This window comes from Priapulus caudatus, unplaced genomic scaffold (assembly GCF_000485595.1).
Source record: "Priapulus caudatus unplaced genomic scaffold, Priapulus_caudatus-5.0.1 Scaffold226, whole genome shotgun sequence".
Taxonomy (NCBI): domain Eukaryota; kingdom Metazoa; phylum Priapulida; class Priapulimorpha; order Priapulimorphida; family Priapulidae; genus Priapulus; species Priapulus caudatus.
The window spans coordinates 281,110-308,820 of record NW_014577287.1 but is presented as its reverse complement, the minus strand read 5'-3'; the positions used below and the strand labels follow the sequence as shown (position 1 = coordinate 308,820).

General features: G+C 43.8%; 4 protein-coding genes across 8 annotated transcripts in view; 2 read left to right on the top strand and 2 right to left on the bottom strand.

Moving 5' to 3' along the window:
• Nucleotides 1-3,176, top strand: part of LOC106807628 (arrestin domain-containing protein 3-like) — a 12,349-nt gene extending 9,173 nt beyond the window's left edge. For 4 of the 5 annotated variants that reach the window (XM_014810036.1, XM_014810035.1, XM_014810034.1 and 1 more), the window contains exons 7-9: nucleotides 266-448; nucleotides 819-1,110; nucleotides 1,923-3,176. In XM_014810036.1, the coding sequence (XP_014665522.1) occupies nucleotides 266-448; nucleotides 819-1,110; nucleotides 1,923-2,047 (600 nt within the window). In that variant the 3' untranslated portion in view covers nucleotides 2,048-3,176. The remainder of the gene's footprint in view (nucleotides 1-265; nucleotides 449-818; nucleotides 1,111-1,922) is intronic. The other variant, XM_014810038.1, reaches the window with a different exon arrangement.
• Nucleotides 3,177-3,273: 97 nt separating this feature from the next.
• Nucleotides 3,274-9,647, bottom strand: LOC106807630 (transmembrane protein 128-like). Its single transcript, XM_014810040.1, has 4 exons — nucleotides 9,555-9,647; nucleotides 6,457-6,610; nucleotides 4,381-4,548; nucleotides 3,274-3,878 (listed from the first exon to the last, which is right to left on the bottom strand). Exons 1-4 carry the CDS (start codon nucleotides 9,637-9,639, stop codon nucleotides 3,779-3,781), a joined length of 507 nt encoding a protein of 168 aa, XP_014665526.1. The 5' UTR covers nucleotides 9,640-9,647; the 3' UTR covers nucleotides 3,274-3,778.
• A 150-nt stretch (nucleotides 9,648-9,797) lies between these two features.
• Nucleotides 9,798-16,557, top strand: LOC106807629 (sideroflexin-1-like). The gene is made up of 9 exons (XM_014810039.1): nucleotides 9,798-10,111; nucleotides 12,586-12,756; nucleotides 13,053-13,151; nucleotides 13,615-13,690; nucleotides 13,990-14,075; nucleotides 14,798-14,925; nucleotides 15,289-15,388; nucleotides 15,629-15,676; nucleotides 15,801-16,557. The coding sequence occupies exons 1-9, from the start codon at nucleotides 9,945-9,947 to the stop codon at nucleotides 15,895-15,897; spliced, it is 972 nt and encodes a 323-aa protein (XP_014665525.1). The 5' UTR covers nucleotides 9,798-9,944; the 3' UTR covers nucleotides 15,898-16,557.
• A 302-nt stretch (nucleotides 16,558-16,859) lies between these two features.
• The window catches only part of LOC106807622, a 13,512-nt gene continuing 2,660 nt past the window's right edge, over nucleotides 16,860-27,711 (bottom strand). The window contains exons 2-7 of the mRNA XM_014810016.1: nucleotides 24,445-25,346; nucleotides 23,567-23,704; nucleotides 20,448-23,350; nucleotides 18,724-18,904; nucleotides 18,040-18,224; nucleotides 16,860-17,665 (exon numbers count right to left, since the gene is read on the bottom strand). Coding sequence (XP_014665502.1) covers nucleotides 17,600-17,665; nucleotides 18,040-18,224; nucleotides 18,724-18,904; nucleotides 20,448-23,350; nucleotides 23,567-23,704; nucleotides 24,445-25,270 — 4,299 coding nt within the window. The 5' untranslated portion in view covers nucleotides 25,271-25,346 and the 3' untranslated portion in view covers nucleotides 16,860-17,599. The remainder of the gene's footprint in view (nucleotides 17,666-18,039; nucleotides 18,225-18,723; nucleotides 18,905-20,447; nucleotides 23,351-23,566; nucleotides 23,705-24,444; nucleotides 25,347-27,711) is intronic.

The following is a 27,711-nucleotide window of genomic DNA, read 5'->3' as shown; positions in this document are numbered from 1 at the left end:
CGAAAACCAAAATGGCGATCATTTAGGCGTAGCGCCATCTCTCGTCAAGATTTCAGACTTTCAGATCTGAAACATTTATTTTCGCATCAAAACTTATGCATATATCATTATCAAGAGTATATAATGGGAGATATGCTATATAATGGGAGATATGCTATATAATGGGAGTTCTCCCATATATACTCTTGCTTTATATATCCGCCCTCCCTCTTCTATCACATCCAAGGTGAGCTACAGTGTCATTGACACTTTCATTTAATTACAGATTACCACATTTTCTGCAAGGAGCAAAACGAGATCTGTCTCTAAGGTCATTGGCTTCATCTCCAAAGGTGAGATAAAACGTCGAGAGGGTGAGACATGGACCAATGAACCATTGAGAGTGCCGCCTTTACCACCATCCAAGCTCGTTGGCTGCAACATTATTGACATCGATTACTTTGTTGATGTAAGTTTCAAGCTGTCTGTTTGTAGTTTGCTACATGTTACTCGGTTCTTGGCTGATAAGCATGATTCTAAAATGCTTAAATTTACGACCTTCAATGCTTACGTTTAGCCTTCCGTCAATAAATTATTTCTCAAACAGTCTACCTATGCTTTATGATCATGTATATTGTTCTGGTAGAGCTCCCAACATTTCGGATTGCTGATATATTTTACTGCTGTATTCCATGGCTAGTTGGCTATTATTCACTGTTACTGAGATGAGTCTCTAAGTCATTTGAATTGGGAAGAGTAAACCCATCCTATCATCTGTGTGAGACAGCATGCACAGAACATACTTCAACGAAAGAACAATTTATTTTCACTGTGGTCAGGTTGAGGTCAGCCCAGCAGGACCTGCATTGGATCTGGATGTGAGGCTTCCAATCATTATCGGTTCTATACCACTGCGGAGTGTGTTCCAAGGATGGCAGGCCCAAGATCAGATTCCGTTCTCCAATGCTCTTCAGTCCCAAGAAAACCATAGATCAGGTGCGACTATGCGCTGTCCAGGGAAAGGACCATCTGAATCATGCCCAGCAGGGGGCGTTGTTCAGTGGCGTGGCACTTGTTTAATCCCATCGGCACCGGTCGTACCGCCAGCATATGACATCTATCCAGACTTATGTAAGTCCCTTAGTTCATGCAAAGACCAAGTATTGGAGGCATTAATATATATTTTCCCAATGTGCAGATGAGTGGTTTTCCACTTGAAACAAACAGGAATTTATAGTCACTATTTGTTATATTGTTACGTTCTGATTGGTCGAACACACGCACGCAAACACACACTCTCTCTCTCTGTCTCTGTCTTTATCTCCTCACATGGACACACGTTCACACGCACACACAGACACACACACGCACGCACGCACGCACACAAACACATTCAAACGTGTAATTGCTCCCACAGGCAACATTGAGTGTAGCCCTACATTGTGCGTCATACGTGTCATATCTAGGCACCGAAACCAAACTTGTCTGTCTCGCTAGACAAGGTTTAGTGATCATGGTGATTATTGGCAGGTGCCATCCCCAGCATGACCTACAGAGAGATTTTTCAGAAAAATTATATTGTAAAATCATTACTCAATGCCGTATGAAAATTATGCATCCTGGGATAGGCCGAGCGGGGTAATTATGAATGGCCCTGTGGAAAATAACTCTAGTACCTACTAACAACAACAAAAAAAGCAGTGATGGTGTATCATTGAGGTGGTACTGTGCTCCAGGTGGAATGAATTGTTTCACCTTTCTGTTTGTCTATATTCTTCCCCTTTTATCTGTAAGCTATGTTAATAATGTATATCAAGAGCTAGATATAATCATGTAACTCAACAGAGAATAGGTGTTGGGTAATGTCATTTTGTCTTATCAAGGACACATAAACTGTTTATGTATTGTGCTCTTGGGTTTATACCCCACGTTGTTGATTGTAGTGCCACCGTCGTACATGGAGTGCATGGACAGTAATGTGGACGCACGAGACTCCAATGATGACGCGTACACGATGGGCGACCTAAAGTACACACCCTGTTACCCTTACTACAACAACCTGCAATAGCAGTGGCCAAGCAAGTTGTAACGCACCCCTGACAAAATTGTGTGATCGAAGAAATGCATGTGTGCTTCCATCTTACAGAAGCGTATTACCTGACAGATTACAAATTCGTTTTTATATAATATGTTTATGTATGTTGTGCAGTCATGACTTCACTTCTAACAAGTCAAACAGTATCGTGGAGTTATTGCTTGACTGTCTTGGTGTCGATAGGCACTTGATAATATCAGGAGTAAATAAAAACCAATGTTTGTTTTTATTCACTCCGGATTTATATATATATTATAAATAGTCATTTATATTATAATATATATTGGGTAATTTATCTAGAAGTGTGCTAGCTCTTATATTGATGTTAATGTTACATAAATGTTAGTTTACTGTTTTATCGTATATTGCATATACTATTTATTTAATTTTAAATATATTTTTGTAGCAATTTACTTGTTTTGTATTTTATTTGATTCTTTATCCTAAACTAGCTCTATGTATCACTATCAGTAACCATAGTTTAGATAGGTCATTCTGGATGAATTGGGATATGTGGTCATTTCACAAAAAAAGTTTAATGAATTTAAAACAGTTTTAGATTCACACTTCCTCGCATGCCTTTCAAACATTCTTTAAGAAATGACCTTTCAGACCCAGTCACCCAAAGAGATTTTTCAGGATCAGACCTGCAGATGCAGAACAGAGCAAGTACATACAATGCATTTTTTGTTAAAAATAACGTTCTGACCTGGACGTTGGAGTTCAATAATTAAAGGTCAAAGGGTAAAAAGAGCACGTTTTTGTTGTTTGAATGCCGCAGTATCATTTTTTTATTCACTTGTTACACTCATTAGTTTCATTCATTTAATTCATTTTTAAAGGTTCATGAAACACTTTCCTCATTTGGCTACCTATTAAAACCTTTTTGCCACGTTTTGATCCCCACAAGGAAGTGCTGTTTCTGTATTATCTGCAGAATAACCTTTTGGCAAGTGGAAGGATGATCACATTGGTTTAAGCAATTTTCAGAGGTAATAGTTTCACAACTGATTATGTATACGCCAAACATTTCGTACGAAGTGAAAAATGATCTCAAAATGGAAATACAATCAGCATATTGGGTCTGTAAAACAGGAGAAAGGTTATTTTGTCTTTGTTTATGCTGTCTTGTGAACTCATTGAAAATTATAGTTGGATGTGAACACCTATCTACATAAAATAAAATAGAACTGTAGATGTTTCAATGTAGATGCTTTAATATTCAACTTGAAAAATCGTTTTAATTTTTGTATTGTTAGGGATAGAAATGTTGCATAGCAAGGGTTGCACGCACGTAGCACGTAGCATCACAGAAGAATTTATTACATTAGTTTATGGTATTTGTACCATTTGTAAAATGTTCTTTGATGAATGAAAGTTTAGATGCTACGATTTATAAAAATATATATTACACTAACACATTCCAGCTAAATGTACACATCATTTTGAATTGCCTAAAAATAAAATGAAAATTTACATCTCAATGTGGTAATTATTGACCGCGAGTTGTACATAACCAAGAACACTAACTTATTGAAAAACATGGTTACGTGGACGGCTAGGGGTGTGCATGCATAGCGTGCACGGTGCAGCAGTGCTCTCACATGCACTGATAGAACTATTACGAACATGCATGCAGCGGTATCAACCAGGTTACCCCCTAGTTCGTTCATATTCATGTCTCAATGCTTTGAGGTAAGAAAATCACGGAACCATAGCAATTAAAACAACAGCACCCATGGTCTCTACAAAAAGAATGATAGGTGTCAGAATGCCCCACACTGGCCAGAGCCCTGCCATGCAGCTGTAATAGAAAGAACACCGCGTTAACTTCTAATTGATACGAATTATTTCCAAAATACACACAATTACTGTAGCATCAGATATTTTATAAGTCTTACTAGGGTAGTGTATCTTGTGGTCTCTGTTGTCGCCCACAATTTCAAAATGTAAGGGAACCCCACAGTTATCATTTTTAGGCTATATCTCTCGGGACCGTTCCATTCATGTTCAGTGTTTTCTATTTGTGTGCCCTATACAGGTTAACCGTAGGCCTATTTACTGCACGTAGATGATTGTTTAGTAAAAGTGCTTGGATAACACCAACAATGAGGTTTCCTTCCTTATATTCTGAAAGTTTTACTGTAACCCTAATTAGTACTATACATGTGGATAACACACGCCAGAAGAACAATAATAGACCAATGTTTGATGGTAGCCCTTAGTTAACCATATCTGCCTTGTTCATCACAACCCCCCGCCAAAAAAGACAAGTAAGCGACTCTTATTCTTCAACACTGACTTACCAAAAGGCACCTGTCACAAATGACAATGTTGCAATAGGTACAGCATAGGGGACTGTCTTCTCCCACTCATCTGATGATATCTTTTTGAACCAGGATAAAAAGCCAATAAGGTAAGCTGCTATGATCACGTTTATGCAGATCAGTACGGCACCACAGTTGAACCAAGCCCTGGAGTAAGAAGTATATAACACATTTAGAAACGGATAAAATATTAAGAGTCAACACTCAAATATTCGAGCAAGAGTACCATCCACAGCAATCCACATCAGGACAAAATCAAAACCGTGCCTTTATTGTTGCCTATTATAACTATCATTTATTATTTTCAATTAAAATAAATAATCTGATTGGCACTTCAAAACAGCACCACGCTGACAACCGTGAGCCCATTTGCTCACCAGCACCAGCCACCGGTAAAGAGTTATAATTCAACAAGATGATGCTAGTTTAAACAACTATACACTACTAACTATGATCTCCTGATACTATCATATATAAAAGAACAATTGAATAGACAAATTTGTAACCAATTCAGAACAAGTTAGTTCATATTTTTACTGCTATTTTAGATTAACATGGTCATTACATTTGCTGTGTGGTAACAAATTGGGTTCTGCGCTCAAAACATCGTTATGTAGAATATTGAAATAGCAATAGAATAAACCGATAGCATTCAGGTTGAACCATGTAAAATTAATCAGTCTAATGAATGTCATATCATCACCACAACCGGCAGCACAAGCACCAGTGTCACCAATAACACATTAAAACGTTCGTCTAGATCTTCTAAGCTGACATGCTGATTAGAGACACAAATCTTTTATAAAATTAAATGACTATATGGTGCTCGATAGCTGCATTGCTCCCTCCCCCTCCTATCCCCTTGCCATCGCTTTCACTCTGGAAAACTAGGGAGGACACTGAAACCCCTATGTAGGGATGCAAATGATGTGAGCGAAAGTTTAATATCGCAACATAGAAACAAATTTCGAGGAAGCGAGAGATCTGTGTCCTTCCATACGACGCGACGTACATGCAACGTTGCGATTTCTAGTGAGGTCGAGAGCCGTAAAATAGTCATTAGAATAAGCAATAAAACCAGCACAGCGAGGTCTATAGTTCTGGTTCTCACCATCAACTCATACGCCGAAAGCTGTGGCTGAAGGTAGAACTGCGACACCGATCGACACCGATGAAAGAAGGTGCATCTCTCTTAAAAGGGCGAGAGAGAGAGAGAGAGAGAGAGAGAGAGAGAGAGAGAGAGAGAGAGAGAGAGAGAGAGAGAGAGAGAGAGAGAGAGAGAGAGAGAGAGAGAGAGAGAGAGGAGAGGAGAGAGAGAGGGAGCGAGAGTGCAACGCGACGCGTGATGTGTGTTGGGCAGTCAGAGTTTGGAGTTTACTATACAGGCTGCGCTCTGTATCTAGTACCGTATAATATTATACGCATGTGTGTATAATTCATGTAGAATAAAACCTTTTTATATTTTATACGTCATACTTGATGCTTTGGATCATCTCTGATTGCTGATTGTACCGAAGACGCAATACCACCATTACACCTACATCAAGTGATAATTACAGACAATACAAAGTGATGTATACACATCACTGTTATTTGTGTTATTCAATGTACGAGACAATTAATGGATTGAAATAGATATTGTAAAACGAGCATGGCCATAGCCTGCGGGGGGCAAGGGGCGCAGCTGCCCACTAGATTGTGGAGCAAAAAAAAAAAATCTACTAAAAGAGAATTGTAGTCAGAATGAAGGCTGTACATGTACTCAAAAGTGCCTCAAATACCATCTCCTGTGATCTACATTTTCAAAATTTTCTGTGGGAGGACCCCCAGACCCCCCCCATGTTTCGCACCCCCTTCTTGAAACCCTGAATCCGCCACTGGGTGACTGCCCCCCTAGGAATTTGCTCAGCCTACGGCCCTGACAAGGTTATGGGTATGAAATAAAAGTAACCTATAGCTAGAGAGGTCTAACCAGTGCCAATGGCACATTACATCCCTATATATACTGCACCCCTAGTTTCTTTATGAGAAGGACTGTACAGCGCTGCCATTTACCTATTCACGCGTGTGTCATACATCACAGTTGAAAGAAATCCTGAAAAGTGGAAGGTACAGGCTGCTACTATGATCCAGAGAAAATTCTCCCAACTGTAGGCATTGACACGTGTACTTCCCTGCTTCTTACCATGTGCATCATCTCTACCATCACCTAGAATTCATAATAGTCAACTATTAGATTAGGCCTACTTACTACAAGACCAAATTCATCACAAACAATAGTCAATACTAAATACTATCACTTAAATAGCTCCATAGTTAGCAGAACAAGCAATATGAATGATTTAATTTGAAATGGTCCGCACCATATAATTTATAAACCCAACCATAGTGCCATTTACCAGGTAATACTATATAGTCCGGGAGCCATGGGGTCATACCCTGCACTGAGAGTTAAAGTTTTTTTCTTTGCTGATTCTTGTAGACTAGGTGTTGGTCTTCACTTTCTAGGTGGATGACCACCCGTCACCCTTGAGCAATTTTCTATATTAACCCTTTTGTGTTGAGAGCGTCAACTCAAAAATTGGCGAAAAATTAGGGGTGGGAAACAAAAAAGTCTTACTAAGATCTGCTTGTTTTTTAAAGCTAATGGATCATTGTGACCACTCAAAATGTTGGTTTTAAGAAGCTCTTTTAATGATAGTTGAATAATGAGGTCACTAGAGGTCAAAAGGTCACAAATGTTTGACTTCCTCGAAATCTTAATATTGCTTTTAGCACTCCTGCCTTGGCAGAACAGGCTATAATGGTGCTTTTTACCCCTAAATTGTTCAAGGAGATGCCCTGCTATCATTTTAAACCGCCCATGTTTAAATATGTTGAATGTTGAACAACCTATTACAAAAGAAAGACAAGTGAGTGTGCTAAAAATAGCTGTTTTATTACCCAAAAGTTGATAACGCTTACAGTATCAGATCTGTCGATCTATAGAGCAACCATTGCTCCACCACATATTGCAATGGGGAAAGTCAAGAGGCTTAATCCTAGATTTTGACATATTTTGCCAAACTTACAGGGTCAAAGGTCATACAAGTACACAGTTAACTGCAGTCAGTTGTTTCGATGAACTGACTGCATCATTTTAAATAACCAGCCATAGGTAGCTCTATTATATTTCGTTTTTTTAAAAATGAATTCTCATTAATACTTGATATTTTCATAAACTAGGCATACTCTATGTCAAATGTTGGCACTCGTCTACTATTGTCTCAGGCGAAATAAAGAATATGGTAAGTCCCATTTTGGTAAGAAGTCTTTCAGTTCCAACTCTAACCATCAGCCCTCTCTAGAACAACCAATGCTGTAGCAAGCACAAAACATTGTGCATGGTAAGTGAACAACATCTTTGCATGAACACTTTCTGAGCATGACGATCACCAGAACAACCACATTTCATCAAGCGAAGGATATATTTCTGGGCACAAAAGGCATTCCTGGAAGCGTGACAGGTGTGAGTGTCTTTGTGACCTTTCCCTTCATCCATACAATTCCTCTGGGTCCAACAGAGGGTGATTGTTTTTCCTGAAGTGATCGCCAAAGAATGGCTTGGTAGTGTGCACGTTTTACATTTTTTAGAATGCTTCAGTCGTAGGTGGCAGTGAACATAGTTTGAGAGACGAGGTGACGCCCTTGCCATTCTTTAGCAACGCCCAACGGCTGAATGCAACGCTGTGGACATGTCACAGCATTTTTCTTGCCATAGCAAGCTGATACGAATGTTGTGGCTTGGTTGTAGACATCAGCAAGTTCAGCAGTTACAGTCAGACTACTATATCTATATTGGCCTATGGGAGGGGCAACCATATTCTAGATACAACAATGTAACGCTACATTGTTGTATCTAGACTATGGTTGGGTACCCAACAAGAGTAGGAACACACCTAGCTCTAGTAGTAGTAAGTAGTATAAGTATAAAGTTCTATATATAAAAGTTCAATTTTATATAGTATTTTACTGTACAACATAACATCCTCCTAACCAAACTAGAACACTATGGACTATGGCTCATAGGGTCTATATGTCCCCCAGGGTACTGCCGGAACGTACCCTGGTAACTATTTGATATGGTTAGGGTTAGCGTTAGGATTAGGGTTAGGGTTAGATCAAGTTAGGGTTAGGGTTAGGGTTAGGGTTATGGAGTAGGCGTAGGCGACTCCCTAGACTCGTTAGTGGAGTAGGCGAGGTACGGTCCGGCATATTAGATATATAGTACCAGGGTACGTTCCGGTATACTGGACCGTACCCAGGGTACGTTCCGACAGTACCCTGGGGGACATAGACCCTCTCACTCAGCTGGACTTATAGTCCGAGATTCCTCTAACCAATGCCCACACCGACGATTTTTGTGGATTTGGTGTAGGAATTAGCCCCACCACCCACACCAACCCACACGAAACCCACCAAAATCGTCGGTGTGGGCATTGGTCAGAGGAATCTCCGACTAAGCTGGACTATGGTATAAGGGGATTAGCTTGCGAATTGCATGCCTGCGGCAACTGTACGCAAGCTATAGACAGTACTAGAGCTAGAACGCACCTGGCTGTGGCAACTATAGTATATAGGGCTATCGGCATCACCACATGTGCTCATGCTCACTAATGCTCAAGGGGTCGTTGTCGTAACAGGTACTACAGATATGTACCAGAGGTACATATATGTATACACAAAGTGTACCAGACTTGTACTACAGAAGTGTACCCTAACCCTAGCACTAACCCTAACCCTAAACATACCTCATATAAAAATATAAACATAATACTAAACAACCTAAAACTACCTCCTAATTATATAAAAATATAAACATAATACTAAACAACCTAAAACTACCTCGGGTACATATCTGTAGTACCTGTTACGACAACGACCCTTCGTGCCTCACTAATATGATGTCTCCATCTGTCTTCCATATAGTTCCTTGGACTTTACGCTTTACAGTTTACTGTTTACAGACTAACTATCCAATGACGTCGTTACGAAGTTACGACTATATAGTTGGACTACGACTACGAGGTTACAAGGATCGTGACCAGGGAGGTGACGCGAGAGTCAAATTAATCTTAAATCTACCTAACAACCATCTACCGTAATCGACGTACTTTCTTGAGCTAACCCTCTACCATGATCATTTAGACCATGGTTTGTTCTGCGTTCATGCAAACCTTCTCTTCCCCTCGCTTCCATGATATAAACAAACATGGGATGTAGGCCTATCTTACACAGATAACGATTGGCTGTTATCCTCTTTGTAGGATGTAATACAGCCAATCGTAGGCAATTTCACATTATTGTAGAACCTTTGCGGCTTTGCCCCGTGAACACGTGACCTAGTAGTCGATCTCGCAATGAGTCAAGTACCAAAGTCGTGTGTGTCTCAAACACGAAGAGATTACTTATTAATATTACTATAACTAATAGTATTACTAGTGTAAGCGTAGATCTGTAGTATATTGGATATCGTTTTCATCAGCTGCACGGCTGTGATCAAAATGGATGTCGTGCACGTCGTAAACAGAATAAATCTAGATAAGCCCAGCTGGGACCAGACAACATTCTCTGGCAGAGCAAAGCATTTTATTATGCTGACAAATCCACTGAACGTGTTGTGCACTAATCAACAGCTGGACGAGGCAAAGAATCTCATCTATAAATATAAGTAAGGTTATTCTAATTCAGTAATTGTGAATATTAATTATTCTTAGTAGTGTTTCGACGTGTGTCGTCTCCCCGGTGCCCTAGTGCCGGTGGGCCGCGATGGGGCATTGGGGGTCGGCACTCAGGATATTACTACTATACTAGTACTAGTAGTACTACTACTACTACTAGCAGTGTTGTAGTCGAGTCCGCACCCCCCGAGTCCGAGTCCGAGTCCGAGTCTGCACCCCCGAGTCCGAGTCCGAGTCCACGCCACCCAAGTCTGTGTCGAAGTCCGAGTCCACACCACCCGAGTCCGAGTCCGAGTCCAGTTTTGATAAAAAAAGGGGGGAAAATCAGAAAAAGGAAAAAAATCGGGGAAAAAAGGGAAAAAATCGCAACAGTGCATCGTAGACATTCGAAAGTGTATAGTACGTCGGCCGAAAACACAGAGACACGATCGAGTCATACGAAACGTGTCAAAGTAACGGATCCATTTGTCTCCAATCTAACGGTATTCGTTAGTCTGTGCTAGTACCTTCAAAGTGGTAGAAGAAGAGAAAGAAGTGGTAGAAAAAGCGCAAAGGGACGAAGTGACAGCAGATTCAAACCAAAGGGACAAGAATCTTAATCGAGCCATTGAAAACGTTACAAGATTAGGCCGTGTATCTAGAAAACCTAGGAGTTTTAGTTTTAAATTCTTGTAAACTGCGTGTTACAATATGTACAGTTGTGTACTATGTATGTAGTGGCCTCGAGTCGGCCTCGGCCCGAGTCCTCGAGTCCGGAGGGCTCGAGTCCGAGTCCGAGTCCGAGTCATTGCACTCCGAGGCCAAGACCGAGACCGAGACCAAGGAAAACGGTCTCGAGGCCAAGACCGGCCTCGAGACCTACAACACTGAGTACTAGTAGTAGTAGTACTACTACAGTACAGGTATTCAGGACAATATCTATAGCAAGACATCCCTCCTTCATGACCATGGTGCTTGGCTATGGAACCAACTACCCCTAACATCTTTACATCTAGAGTCATCAAAATATTCAAGAGTCTCTCGAGGTCATGATTGGGTCCATCCTGCAGATGCACAACATGCCATTGACCCCCGCCCACCCATTAAGTTTAGGCTTAATGGTGCAAGGCAGTAATATATTGTTTCCATTTATAATCAGCTGTTTCATTAGCTGCCTCTTACTGAAAGATTTTATGAATAGTGTTTGTTGTTTGTGACACCAGGCCTCAAAATACACGGGGGCGAAGGGCGAATCGCCCGGGAAACTTAAAAACTCGCCCCCGAAAAAAAATAACGAGTGCAATTTTTGTTAAGAAGATCAAAAATCGCCCCCGTTATATTTTCGCGTGATTGTAACATCATGCTGTGACAGTGACGGCTGTGAGTTTAGTTTTCCTTTTACAACTTTCAAATCGAAAAATGAATTGCCGACTTGCTGTCCTTCACAAGAAGGGAGAAAAGTCACGATCAACTGCAAACACGGCGTGTGTTCAGCGAACGAGCTTGGCACTCGCCCGCTCGCCAATGTCGCGGGTGGCATATTGATTGATGTACGGGGGGGAGGGGTGCAGGATTGTTTAAAAGTCGCGTTCATTATAGGGGGGTTGGCACCGCTGGGATCAGAGGACGACAGCAAAATTCTGTATGTGTTAGCTATTCAGTTGGCAGATAGATTAACTTATTAACCACATTACTTTGCCTTAGCATTGTACTTGCACAAATACAGTGACAGAGACTGAGCAGTTCAACCCTCAGCAATTTGAAATTCATGTTTCTCTTTTTTTAAGTAAGTATTTTAGTCTTTGGTGTCCCCAAAGATTAAAATACTCAACTCAAAAGTGATAGCTTTGTGATGAAGAATGTTTAATAGTGCTGCCTCAGAGTGCAGGAAATTGCATCTAAGAGGTGAAATTTAACCCCCTTAATCAGGAACCCCTTCCCAAACCCATGCATATGCATGCAGCTGCAGTATGCACTGTCACAGTGGTAAACATCGATCCTCCTCGGAACATAAGACACTCCACTATTTGCGCTATTCGTAATAGACAGTGCTTCACATGCGTACATATACTACAGCCCAATACTAATTGGGCTGTAGTCACTCGATCAGGAGTCACGACTCACAATTCACAAACACCTTTGCAATCCACAGAGTACTCCAAATTAGCTCAAAAAAACAAACAAAAATAACACCAATACATGTCAAAATACTACACATAAATTTACATTCAGTTTTAGAGAGTAAAGGCACGTTTACTACAGTTATTGAGGGGCATGATACAAACTAGTAACTCTAAAATAAATTTACGGGGGGTCTTTTTAATGAGGGGTTGGGAAAAAGAGCCCCCGAAAAAATATTAATTTGAGGCCTGTGTGACACCATTAATCTCCAATGACCTGTAATTTCGCATACATGTGTATAATTGTATATAATTTATTGCCCCTGTCTTTAATCTGTTTTTGACTGATAAAATTCCTGTGCTAGGAAGGGTGAGGAGCCTCCAGGAACAACTCCAGAACAGCTATGGCAAGCCAAGTATGCATACGACTCTGCTTTTCATCCTGATACTGGGGAAAAGATGATGCTCATTGGCCGCATGTCTGCACAGGTCCCTATGAATATGTCAATCACAGGCCTGATGATGACATTCTACAAGTAAGTGATTACATATATGTTGTGTTAAACATATGCTCATCAGTAGTTACTGTCTCCGACTGTATGGATTTGTTCTGACCTTGACCTGCTACATATTTTGCCTATGTGTTTGAGAAGAATCATGTAAAACTGCAACACTAGTATTAAGTATAAGTTGGGTAAGCTAAATTAATAAGTGTAGGTCAAAAGGTCGGTAGACCTAGTTCCACAGTGGGATGCCTTGCACTTTTCAGTTTCAAAGTAATTATGCAAATGAGATCATTCCTAAATGTTTCACATAAACTGTACATTAACAGGACAACTCCAGCAGTAATTTTCTGGCAGTGGATTAACCAGTCATTCAATGCACTGGTCAACTACACAAACAGGAGTGGAGATACACCAATACCAAACAAGTAAGGCCAATGCCAGAAATAATCATTCTGTACACACATGCATACTCTAGAAAAGGGTGTATATGAGACTTCTCTACAATATAATATGTGAGATGAGACACCAGGCAGCATATAGTGTGATCAGCTTCATTTTTGCCACAACTGGTGAGATGTTATGGTCATAGGTTTACATTTAGAAATATAACTTTTGCTAGATCATCACCAGTCAGATATAATGCACTTTAGCAACTTGTAATAGAATTAAAAAACAAACACATTCTAATATGATCTTGCTTGTGGTATGTAATCTGCAGTAATTAATAACAACAAATAGAATTAAATCATATGAACAACTGGCCATCTGTGCCAAACCGACTACACAGTTAATGAGCAATTGCTATGATCTATTGGCTTTGATCTATCATTGCAATATCATCAATGTCTACATTTGCACTTTTTTGTTTCAATGTTTGCATGCTTGCAGAACTCTAGCTATGGCTTATGTGGGTGCAACAACAGGTGCAACCTTGACTGGTCTCTTTCTCAACAGTGCCGTAAAGGTAACACAGTCTACGAAAACTTTGCTTCGATGCCACTCCAAATTTCTGAACGCGTCAGCAGTTAGCGGTGATCGTGCCTAATTAGACGAACCTGTTTTCACGCGAAAATCAGTTATGGGGAAGCATTAAGTGGCGAGTAAATAGTGTCATTAAACTTGTCTTCATAAAGGCACACACTGTATATATATATATGCGTTTGTAATGTGGCATTGCCGTGGCATTGCCGTGGCACACATTCACGTGACTACCCTTTATGGCAGCAAGTGCTCATCTGTATCACACTCGTTTCTATCTTTCAGAATGCACCAGCACTCGTCGGGAGGTTTGTCCCATTTGCTGCTGTTGCCGCAGCCAATTGCATCAATATACCTCTCATGAGGTTTAGGTAGGTGAAATATAGAAGTGTGGCATGGCCAGGGAATTTGCATGGAATGAACGAATACAATTAAGTTATTTAGAGATGTCGCATGCAGCAGCACATGCACTGAGGTTCGATCACAACGTCATGAACGTAATTGGAAAGTTAATATCTCAAGTACGCAATTCAGTAGCGTAGTTAGGGGGGGGGGGCAAAGGGGGCCATGGCCCCCTGTTCATCCGAAAAGAAAAAACATGAAAAAATTAAGAAATGTTCTACTAAAAAGAGAATTGTCGTAGACTCGTAGTCAGAATGAAGGCTGTACATGTAATCAAAAGTGCCTCAAATACCATCTCCTGCGATCTACATTTCAAAATTTTCTAGGGAGTACCTTAATACTCCCCGCCTGTGTTTCACCCCCCTCCTCGTAATCAGGGATCCCCCTATGAACAGTTACATATCTAGGGAGCAGAGAACAACAAACACAAATGTCGCCTTTTTACATGGCTTGCAAAACAAAGATTGCAGAGCTGAGAGGCGGGGGAGCATAAGATGTGGAGAGGGAAGCGGAGGAACCATTAAAATATTAAGTCATCTACTATTTTGCGCAGTTTGCTGTTTTTGCCCCCCCCCCTCCCTGTTAAAAAATCCTGTCTACGCCACTGACGCAATTCATCATCTTTGCTTAAAAGTGTGCAGTGTTCTGTCTTAGAAGTAGTGTACTAGCGATGGTTGATGCTTGTAACTAGCGAGCTGACGGATGGCATACCAGTGTTTGACGAGAATGGCAATCGGATAGGAGACTCCGTGAAAGCCGCTGAGCGTGCGATTCCCATGGTGCTGCTGTCGAGAATCATGATGGCCAGTCCCGGCATGGGTGAGTCACCCACACGTGTACGAGAGTATTAACCCTGCATATGCAGCAGGTTGCGACACCTAGTGCGTTTGTCCTGAGGCGATGAGGAGAAAGACGTTGTACTTTTGATTGTGTTGTAATTGTTGTGGCAAATCATGGAATGATGTCAATTACACATTGAATATTTAATATTAGATAGTTCATGCAGTTTTGAGATATATCTAATGGAATTTTGGCTTTATATCAAATTTTAAATTGTCTAGAGTAATGGTGAAGTGTGGTAGCGTGAGCGTTTCATATTCTGTGTTGTTATGCACTAGACTGTTGTGAAACAGTCACAATCTCGTCTGTTACATCCTGATAAGTTTCAATTGCTATTTGTAGTGATCCCTGCCATAGTCATTAACAAGATGGAAGGTGGCAAGCTGTTTAGACGCTTTCCATGGGCCGTGGCACCTGTGCAAGTAATGCTCGTCGGAGCGTGGTAAGTGCGTAGTGGATTTTCTCACTGCTGTTTCAAATTTAATCAGTTTTATAAAGGACATGACCATTTGTTAAAATTCCTGTAAAAATTAACCTCATTATTACAGGACCATTTATGCACTGCATCCAGTAGTGACGGTGGAATTCTCATTCTGCATTTCTACGGTGGTGCAGTTGACACAGTAGTGTTTTACCGTTGAACACCTAAATATAATGATGCGTAATGCTTCTTTTTTTGCAGCCTTGTATTTGCCACGCCACTTTGCTGTGCGATATTTCCACAGAACAGGTAAATTTTGTGTAAAACATGTAAAATTATTCAGAAAGCAAGTGTGATACTGAATTTATAGGTTTGTTTTGCGAGCAAACATAGACAGTCACTGAATGTGTGAATCTTCTCCATTCTATCACAGCTCAATAAACGTCTCGAGTCTAGAACCGGCCCTTCAGGAGAAAGTGGCAAAGTGGGACAATCCACCGACCACAGCTTACTACAACAAGGGCCTGTAGATGGCACCACGAACGATTGTGTACGTGACTATTTGGATACTTATACATACATACGTTACATACATTACACATACATACACCGGATATATCAGGCTCAGAATGCTGTATTGGTGCTGGGTATGGTGCTACTCATTAAACCAACTAGCTTGAATGTTATAAAGAAATATGAAAGGGAATCATGACACCTTGCTCTCTTCACGACCTTGCTATCTGTGCGTATAGATTTTATTTCTTCAGTATGGGTATATGTTGTGAGGACAGTTGTTTACCTTGCTGTGATAGTTGAAGCAGTTCTATTGCTGCCCAGGTATTACTGAACAACATTTTTAAATCTCTTCCACGTCATACGTAGTTTCTGTGTTATCATAAGATGTTTGAATTGAGGTGTTACAACTAAATGCTTTCCAGTAGGCTCTAGGTACCGCGTTTGCGTCCGTTTACTTGCTGTAAAATAGAGGCGTGATATTATTTTAGAGTGTACCCAGGGTATATAGCATGTAATGCAATTGGGTAATATATAATTTGGTATAATATATAGTAGGAAATTGACGTTATTTAAATTCAATAAATACAAGTTCTTGAACTGTGTTAGTAGTTAAGCTTATTGCAACTGTTACAGGAAAATAAAAAAAGTTGTTTTGTATGTGCTAAGTCAAGACATTTATTTTTCAATTCTGTCAATGCGGTACAAAGAGTAATGGTATTATAGTTATATGCCCAAAAATACGTGTTCACATCTTGTAATATATATTTACACAGAAATATAGACATAGCGCACTAGTGGCATAGCCTATGAGTTTGATATGGGGTGCTTGAGCATTGCAGCGAACAGGAATTCTCACATGAATTATTCATAATACAATATAACAAATGGAATGTGATTCCAGTTATCAACCTCTTCCTGCAGTATAAAAGTACAAATGAGTAAAATAGATATATACATATCTTATTAGCTGAATATGTACAATCGCAGGCATCTCAGCCCTACCAGACTTTATTGCAAAGACATCTACAGTCTCACACATATTTAGTTGTAAATAAGAGTACGTGATGGAATGTTATATCACCTGATTAACGCAGGCATGTACCAACTTTTTCTCACGTTACAACTGGCAAAACTACATCAAGTTGATACATCAAGTTAGGAAAACGAGTTCTGCCAATTATGATACTGTTTGCTAAGGCAACATGGCATGGAACTGGAAGGCGACTATGCCAGGAAAGAATGTGCAGTTGCCATCACTGCTGCCACTGCACATTGCAAATGAAATCTGTGGTAAAACACCGTGAATGCGTTTCTACTTGACGGGATGGGAACAGGCATCAAAATAACATATTAATCATCGATTTATTCTGCTAATACTAGTTTGAGTCTAATAAGATATAATTTGTTTAACTAATACAATAAGTGAGGGAATGCTAGTTGTTGGTTAGTATTACAACGTAACTTGTCATCGTTAATAAATCTTAACAAATGTTATCAATTCTGCAAAAGCCAACTTACCCAAAGTAAGCTTGACAAGTAAAACCAACTGGCAAATCGTCATTATATGCACAAAAAGTGCTTATGACACAATGCCCAGTGACACCTATATAACACAAGAATTAGTCTATAATAGATACTAGATACAATAGACGTATAACGTAATATAATTAATTATAATTATTAATTAAAAATAAAATATTGCAGACTGAGCAGTTCTCATGCATCACACAGACTGTTGAGCGACCAGTTTACGTAGCCCTTCACGACACGGCCCTTCATATTCTGCAAAGAGCAAAACAAACGCATGAGTGCAAAGTCACCAAACAAAGCTGTCTGCTAGAGTTTGTAATATTTGTCTCATTGAGACAGAACTGTTCGGAATCATGTGTGAACTTACGACATACATGCAACACAGGTGGCGCCACCAACGGCCTGGCAGTGCAGGACTGTACAACGAACATCACACAGGTGGCGCCACCAACGGCCCGACAGTGCAGGACTGTACAACGAACATCACACAGGTGGCGCCACCAACGGCCTGGCAGTGCAGGACTGTACAACGAACATCACACAGGTGGCGCCACCAACGACCTGACAGTGCGCGGGGAGCGACCAGGTCGCGCGCGACGACCAAACGTGGGAAGAGGTACACTCACGCTCTTGAACGTGGCGGCACGTATGCGGTTCGTGACGTACTCCTCCTTGCGCTTCAGGCTCGCCTTCTTGGAGACAACCTCGGGCAGCTGCCGGTAGACGCGCTGCGTCCGCAACTTCATCTCCTTCTCCGAGATCACACGGCTGATGCGGAACGGATCATCTGCGAAGAACAGCACGGTGGCACCTAAGGTTCCGCGAACAACATGAACAGAGCGCAATTCCTGTGGTAAATAAATGCGCATCTCTGTGGCCACCTGACGGCGGATGGTGCAGGTTTGCCGTGCTTACCCCGGAAAATGTGAATTGCGATAAATTACGTTTTTACGATGCACCAACCACGCGATATGATGTCCAAACAAAAATAAACGTTACACAGTTTAGAGTTCGTAGCCAAACATCCGCGTGTATTGTACGAACATGTTCAACACACCTACAAGTATATATCTAACTAAAGTATGACTACCTTCTAATTACATTGTATAACTTTTCGACAAAGACAATTCATGTGTTAGAACTTGCATCAATTATCTCTATGTGAGGTTTTAATACTAATTGAGCAATCATCACATAGATACACTTTTTGGAAGCTTTTCCGGCCCATAGAGTTCAAGCCAACAGTACATCTAGCTCGTTTGGTTCTTTAGTCGTAACAAAGACGCAGGTAAGCTGCTAGCACCATGTACCTGATCGTTTCCTCGGCTCAAGGACATCCTGCTGGTTGCTGTCGGCTGCCGCGGCGTCTGCTGCTGCCGCCAGGCGGCGCTGCTGGATCATTCGCTTCCTCACTACGGCATTCATCAGGATTAGGTTCTGTCGTTTCCGCGAGCTGAACACGAACCTGGGTTTGGCAAGCACCAGCGCCTCCTGGAGGAGAGATGCAACGTTAATGATTCAGAGTGAAGTAAAAATTTCCAGAGCTGGGAATGCATATGTACAACTTCTAGAAGAACTGCATTACGATTAGCCATTGTTCGCTGTGAGCCAACTTGTTGCACACATCACTGGGTGATTTTTGTAAAACGTTTACAAAATTTCGTGCAAACGCATCCGACTTGAAAAAAAATCAAACAGATTTTGATTCGTCTCTTGGCCATTTGGGATGCACTTCTCAAAAAGCATTATTAATTCCAAAGTTCGTTGTAAAAAAATATCAATGAAAACGTTAAATGTTTATAGTCATGAGTAAATTGAGTATGCTGATTAACAGGAGAACTTTCTAATGTAAGCAAGCAACCTTAATCGTTAAGTGAATCTGAATAATACTAACGAGGTTGGGGTAATTTTCTCAGGTATCACTCTATGCGCAGGGTGCGAAATTAACGGAGTCAAATTTACTCCCTGATTTACTGTCGGACTCCCTGATTTGACATATGCAGGAGTCCGTGTGACTCCCTGAAAATTCTGCCATACCAACTAGTTCGTTCCGGAGCATGGCCTCGCGGAATTACCCTATTTTTTCAGCTAATGTCCAAAGAAAATTTGGCAGACGTGCAACCGCATGAATTTTAAAAATAAGCATATGCGTTATTGTTAATATATTTTATTTTGAACCTCAGACTGCACTCCCTCATTTTGCTGCGGACTCCCTCTTTTTGAGGGTAGGGGGTCCGTTGGACTCCAGTGTTCAAAAGTTAATTTCTACCCCTGTATACGTATTGAATAATTAATTGAAAGTCTATCTAAAGCCAATTCCTTCTGTTGCCATGCGCCTCAAACGATGCGCCAGCATTAAAAATAATGTTCTTTAACTTGTCCACCACAATACTAATATTCTCTTACGTAAACTTGACCTTGAAGAAATTCTAAAGTTGCTATTGAAAGAGTAAGTTATATCGAGACCGCAGAAACAATATTAAATGTTCAAATGCCTTTCTCATCGTCAATGTGTGGTAGGCGTTGTTAAGACACAATCATCAACACTGTGACAAGTGTGCATGCAACGTTCACGCCATTTTCCTGTGACATTTCTTGACATCTTCCCCAAAAAGTGCAGAAAAGGAAACGGAAGGTATCAATGGGGAATTTCCCAGAGTCTGATAATTGCAAATGACCAAAAATTCCAATGCCTCAAGAAGACATGACTTTGCTGTCTCATCATAGATTCGAATAGCTTGTACACATCAAACATGATTATTGATAATAATACACGATGAGCAGTTAACAGTAAAGTGCCAGAAGTAACGCACTTTGTTCCGAGTGTACCTAACTATACTTTACACTATTATACTACTACTACTATAATTATATATACTATTATAAAATTATATACTTTTATTATTATTATTATTATTATTATTATATACTCATAATTATACAAATACATACTAGCTACTTCAGATGTAGGCAAATTTCAACCTGCTGCGCCAGTGGTGTGTGGTGCAGATGACGATGGCATACGTAGACTTACCTGCAGTGTTCGGTTTCGCTCAGGCAATCCAAACAGACTGATGATATCCGACGCCGACGTCTTAGAGGTTGACCGCCGTGGTTCCGCTCTCCTAGGTGGCGCCACCTTCTCCGGTACTCTGTCACTAGTCATCGGCACAAACCACGCCAGCGGTTCCTTATCCACGTCCGAACGCTCAGTTGTCTTCGGCGGCCGCTTTGCGTCGGTCGAGCGTTCACGGACGTTCTCGTTGACCCCACCAGAGGGCGCCGGTTTCTTCCGCTGCGGCGCCGACTTGCTAGGAACGTTCTTCCACTCGGTGATGAGGGCCATGACGTCGGCCAGCGGCGGCCGCTCTCCCTCCTCCAACCCACCGCCCCGGCTCCCGACGCTCCTACCGTCTCGGCCGTCGTCCGCGGCAGGTAGGTGGCGCCGGCGCTCGCGGTTCTGCTTGACCTCTTTGAGGTCGCGCAGCAGCGACGACCCGTGTGATACGTCGGAGCCGAGTTCACTGCTGTCGACCTCGCTGCCGCCGCCCGGCCGCCGTGCCTCCAGGATGTGACGCAGCAGCCGCAGCTCACGCCGGTACTCACGCACAGCCGCACGCTCGCCCGGTGACCCGTCCCCTGCAACAGGGGCGCCACCGTCGCTGCTCGGCTCCGGCGACGCGTCGTAGGCAGGCTGGGCGGCGCGTGTTCGCGGCCGCTTCATAACGGCATTGTCGCGTTCTGCCTGCACGACCCTCGCTGCCTGCGCGACCCTTGCTGCCTGCGCGACCCTCGACGCGTCGCTGCTGCTGCTGCCAGCCTCGCTCGTCGCGTCCTCCCCCACCCGCAGCGCCCGCAGACGCTCGACGCGCGCCAGCAGGTGGAGCCACCGCTTGAGGTCGCTCGCGGTCGGAACCTCGTACCAGCCGCCCCTCACATGGCGGCTCCACTCGACGGCCTGGCGGATGTCGGAGAGATCGCGCGACAATGACTCATCCGTCAGCGGCGACTCGTCGTAGACAGACTCGATCAGACTAGATTCGTTGAGGTGCTGACCCCTTCTCGGGGCCGAGTCATTCAAACTGGATTCGTTGAGGTGCTGACCCCTTCTCGGGGCCCGGTCAGTCATACTGGATTCGTTGAGGCGCTGACCCCTTTGCAGGGCCGGGTCATTCCGAATAGATTCGTCGAGGTGCTGACCCCTCTGAGGGGCGGAACTTTGCGCATCGGGCCGCAGCGGTGCGCCCCCTGTCTGCGCACGCAGCGAGGATAGTCCGGCTTCCTCCGCGTCGCCGGATAGGTCGAGGGGCGCGTCCGCCGTCACCTCGTCGTAGAACATGGCGGCCGTCTCGAGGAGCCGCGCGCGCAGGCTTCGTAGCTCGCCGCCCGTCATGGCGTCGACGTCACCGTGGTCGTCGCCGTCCATGCCGCGGGTGGGGCGGGCCGCGGAGCCGCTCAGGAGCGTCGTCACGGGCGACACGGCCCGGTCGACGACTCGGGGCGGCCCACCGCTGCGTGAGGGACCAGCCTTCGCCTGCTCTCTGCTACTGATGTCCATCTGTACTGGTGGATGTCTCCCATTCATGTCCATCTGTACTGGTGGATGTCTCCCATTCATGTCCTGTAGCTCTCTGCTACCTGCATCCTGCTGTCCCTGTGGCCGTCGTTCGGCTGTGTGGGACGGCAGGTCTGACTCAGCTGGTATCGTCTGCTGTGTATCAGCTCGCGTACTGTCATGCGGCAGCAGGCTGTGTAGATACGTGCGCAGCTCGTTCACACCGTCGTCTGCTCGGGCCAACGTGCCGCTCGGTGCCAGCAGCTGACGTAGAAGGTCCGCGAGTCGCCCCTTGTCCACCTCTGATGGGACAGACGTGCGTCCCTCCGTTTCCCTAGCAACGCCCCTGCTCTCTCGTCGAGGCTCCTTGGCCGCTGCATCTTCAAGTATGACTCTTTGCTCCGGTGTTGCTTCGTACGCAGGTACCCTAGCTCCGGCACGCTCTCCGCCACTACCCTTGCGCCCGTCGACATGCACTCCTGTTGCTTCAGGGTAGCGCGCGGCGGTAGGATCAAGCTGCTCGGTCTGTGTTCCTTTTCCCTCGTGCCGCGGCGGAGGCGGCGGCGTTGCAGCCTCTGCTTCAAGCAGCGATCTCCCGACCTGACTGCCTTTCGCCGACCTCCCCTCGCCGCCGCTCTTCACCTCCGAGAGCTCGCGCGCCGCGTTCACCAATCGCGTCGAACCGTCGGGGAAGGAAGCGCGAAGCCCGGTGGAGACGCCACCGCCGCGCTCCGCCGCCGACTCCTGCCACTTTGCGTATGCCTCGTGGAATGCCGCCGCATCGACGCCCGGCAGCCGTGGGCCATGCTCGGGCCACGCCGACATGAGCATGGCGATCGACTCCACCCACTGACCGTAGGCCGCACCCAGGTGAGCGGCGTCGACGCTCTGGATCCTGTCGAGGGGCAGCTGCTGGGGCGTTGCGAGCGCGAGGGGCCCATGCTGCGCGGGGGCGTGCAGGTCGAGCGGGAGCAGCTCAGACGAGCGGACGGCGGCGTCCGAGTCCTTCAGCACGTGGTGGCGCCCCCTAGCATCATCGAGGCTCGTCGACTGCTGTTGACGCGTGGGAGGGTCGTTTCCCGTCTCGACGATCCTCGAGCCGCCGGCGCTCATGCCTCGATGCCGTCTCTGCCTCACGTTTTCCCACCTCCTTGCTTCGTTGTCGTATTCCGAGGTCAGCTGGTCGACGTTTGGTGCAGACGCCACGAGCGACCGGTCAGCAGCAATCTGTACCGTCGTCGGAATCGCCGTGGCAACCGTAGCCTGCTGTCGAGTATTTGCATCGACCGTGTGGCTGGCCGATGCAGCCTCCTCTCCTCGCTGCCTCGTTGTCGCGGTAACGTACTCAGTGGTGGCATAATCGCTAGTCATCATTGCTCGCCCTAATGAACGAAGAAACATGTATTGCATTGCGAACAGAAACACGCACCGATGTATCCGATTCGCTCACTCGGCTGAAAGACCTATTATTGTCTGACTGCCACTAGGGTCACTATTATGGTCACTACGATCACAAATGCAATATCGAATGCACTCGTGCGGCAAAGTCAGCATACCAGAATAAGGAGTAAGGCACATGTATGCGGGCATGTATTCACCTGTGGCAAAGGCCGATCCCTCGTCATGGCTGCCCCACTCACTGCTCTTTCGTTGGTAAGAGTCTACGTGTACAGTCACTGCGCCACGGGACCCCAGCACATCGGGCGGAAACTCAGGTGGTTTTGCCGGATCCGAATCTAAACATTATATCAGTAGCTAATCAAAAATTCTCCCCAGACACAATAGATTCGAAATACATATCGATAGACAAATGTGAAACTATCATTTGAATATTGATTTTCAATTTAGTATATGTATATTTTGTAATTTAACATGTTTTGCTACTCTTGATACCAGCTTGTAAAAAAATTGTCTAAAATGTTATCTTTGCTTTGAGTTAGTCATTACAATTGGTATTTGCACACAAAGAACCTTCCACTAACCAACTGTAGCCTAGCTTTCCATAAGTAGTTAATCTAGTAATATTTTCTCTAAATCTAAGTATCATGACATTAGTGAAGACAACATTATTTTAGGCAAAACTAAAAGAGAACAATGAAGACAACAATGGGTCTCCAAAAATAATTGTAGCAAATATATTTTTTCTAACGTAACAACACTACTCGTTCGCCAACAGCCGTCGTTGCTAAGTCTTCCCACCACTACATAGCATCAAGATGTCTGTGTATATGGGCTCATGATAACATGTGATCGGCTACAGCAAAATAACTGGGCTGAGCCTGAGGTATGAAGCTCATCATGATGTTAAAAAAATGTTGATCCATGTTTCAAGTCCTCAATCAGCAAACGGACCGCAATCAGACAACAGCAGGACGTGAAATAATTAATGAGCCACGTATTCAAAGTTTGTTTCCGTAAGTTTCCTTTCATTAAAAAGCTGGCGAAACCCAGCGAACCTACACCATCTACCACGTACCTGCGTGACTGCTTTCTAAAGTGCTGTGCGTGACATCTGCAGTGAAAGACCGTGGGCTCCACACCTCGACAGCACCAACTTCATGCTGCGAAACATCGCTGGGACCCAGTGCTACCCCAGCACCCATTGCATGCTGAGATACTTCCGAGGGACGCCAAACCTCTACAGCAACACCAACAGCATGCTGGTATGCATCAGATGGCCCTCTGGTCTCCACCACAGCATCTTTAGCCTGGTAAGTAGCAGGTGCCTCTTCTGCCACCACAGCAGCAGCTGTATACTGGTAAGCATCAGCTGGCCCTCTAGCCACCACAGCAGCAGCTGTAGACTGGTAAGCATCAGCTGGCCCTCTAGCCACCACAGCAGCAGCTGTAGACTGGTAAGCATCAGCTGGCCCTCTAGCCACCACAGCAGCAGCTGTGGACTGGTAAGCATCAGCTGGCCCTCTAGCCACCACAGCAGCAGCTGTAGACTGGTAAGCATCAGCTGGCCCTCTAGCCACCACAGCAGCAGCTGTAGACTGGTAAGTACCATTGGCACCCCGCGCCACCACACCAGCAACTGCATGCTGGGAAGGATCAGAAGGTCGCCAAACCTCGACAGCGCCAGTTGCATGCTGGGATATATCAGTTGGCTCCCAAGCCACCATGACACCAGCCGCTGCATGCTGGGATGCTTCAGATGGGCGCCAAACCTCGACCGCACCAGCTGCATTTTGGGATGCATCGGTCAGGCCCCGAGCCGCGACGACACCAGCTGCATGCTGTGAGATATCCGTGGGACGCCATGCTGCTCTTACACTCATAGACTGCTGCTGCGTGACCATTTCAGTTGAAGTTTCGCCTGCACTTAGAGTCGAGGGCACGTCTACTCTCACCACGTTGTCACGTATCTCATCACTGCTGAAACAAACATGAGATCGCACAATTAGTTTCATGGAAATCCCAAGCAGTCACTAAACAGATACTGTGTGGAAGTCTGCGCATGTTCTCAGGGGCGGGGAGAAACTCAACTAGCCAATAAGTTACACGTTGCAAATTTCAACTGTAGTAATAAGCAGCTGAAATGCATTTATGCATTACTTAACCAGTAACATATAATAATAATAATAATAATATTTATTGATTTATATTGCGCACGTTATATGCAAATATGTCGTTCAGCTGTGCCACACACAATTCAAATATTCATCCATTCACAAGGGAGCACGCACAATGCACAATGCACAATGCTATCATCAATTATCAGCATAAGTACAGTGCATTAATTATTACACACAGAGTGATTCGAGGGTCATGAGTAAAATACACGTTCGTTTTCCCACACAAGTCCCACAGAGTGAGCATCCATGTCAGACGTCTGCCAATGTAAACTCGTGTGGCTATGCGAGCAAGTAGCCGTGTGCGCAAGTTTTGAATTAGGGTGCTGACCATATAGGTGGCTAGACTGAGCTAATTAAACCTGCACGCGAATGACTTGTAAGCATGCTATATATAGGGGCGCTGGCCTTTAGGTTCCCTGCTACAGGATTCTGACATTACACTGCAGTCCTAATACAGCATAGCCAGACATTGAAGCAGACGTGTTACCTCAGCAGCTTTTTACATTGTCCGGAGATGAAACACTCAGTAATGTTTGAATTTGACAATTTAGGCATTGAAAAAAAGGATCTGTGAAGAAGCTGATGACAGTAAATAAATGCACTGTGAACAAATTCCACTGTTGTGTGCAGTCCTTTTCCGCTTCAGACTTTGTTGGACAGATTTATATTAATTACCATGACACAAGTGGCAGTGAACGGAAACTGCAAACGTGCGAATCTATTGCATTTGACACGTTTCGATTATTATGTATCCAGCTGCTTTGTGCAGACATGTTACTTCCGATCGTCCATGTGAATCAAATGTGACCCGCTCCAGCATAATACGGACTAAGTCGCAAGTCATTGTTTTGAGTAATGAGCACGCACACATGTCAATGCTGAAAATGGCCTACCTGGGAAAAAATGAGATTTTTACAAAAATAAGTTCCTAAGTGCATATTTAATTCGGATATATAGGTTCAGATATCTCTAGATTATTATGGACATTTTTAATTAAAAATTTTTTTTTCTTTTTTTTTCTTTGCCCTTCAGACCGGCCCCTGACCGCTTATCCCCGACTGGGCCCCTTACCCAGAACGCTTTATCTCAAAAGCTGCATATTCTGGAATAAGTCAGTTTCCGATCTTCAAATTGCTGTAGATCAGTCAATTCTTTAGATATAGCCAAATATTATATATCATTTTAAAGGTAATTAAATGATCTATTCAGATATGCACATAACTCAATTTGTAGAATTTCCTACTTAATCCTGGTTTTGCTGGAGCGGGTCACAAATTGCATCAATGGAATCAATCGCTTAAATGCTCATTTGCAAGTTAAGTACGGTGTTTACCCGGGCAATACACCACTCACAAATGGTTTCATTAAACGCACGAAAAAAAGAAATATCTGATAATGCACGAAGCCTCTAATCATAAAATCTACCCAGTTACCCTTCAGGAGCTAGCGTGCCACTCGCGCAAACATCAGTTCAACGTGGGGGCACTCTACTACTAACATTGTAACAACATCACGAGTTGCCGAGAGAGGAGGGATCACGGATATGATGCCTCCCTTGATGCGTGTCCGTGTTCGCGAGGAGTTCATTAATAATTCTGTCTGCCAGCAAGAAGTACCACATCACATAACTCCCTGCTCCAGCCTTACGCGCTCGAATAGCACCGAGTGACCGTACTGCGAGCACGTGGCGCCACCTCACACGTCGGCTGCGATTGGCTGAGCTTGCTCGACCTACAATCAGCGGGACCAGCGTCTATGCCGACCGGCCGCTGCGTTAATTATTTATGTTCATTATGATAACGATATCGTTCGTCGATGTGTGTTACCGACGGGTAAAACCCTCGTGTGTATCGCCAAACACGGCGCATGCATGCCACACATTGTGTGTGTTCACGCTGTGAACGTTTTGCGACAGGGATTAAACGTAAGCCCGCCACATCAAATGTAATGCGATTGCAGTTCCACAGAGTATGAGCGATCCCAGGTGACGTCGGAGTAGTCTCATTGTGCCAAGAAGCACCCAGAGCCAATTTTAATTGAAATGTTAACCTGAAGCCTAGCTGGCACATGTTATCCTAATTATGTTGATTATGTTTATAATTATATTATAAAAATAATGAAAATAATGTAAATAAAAACAATTTAATTATATAACAAGTGCCGCA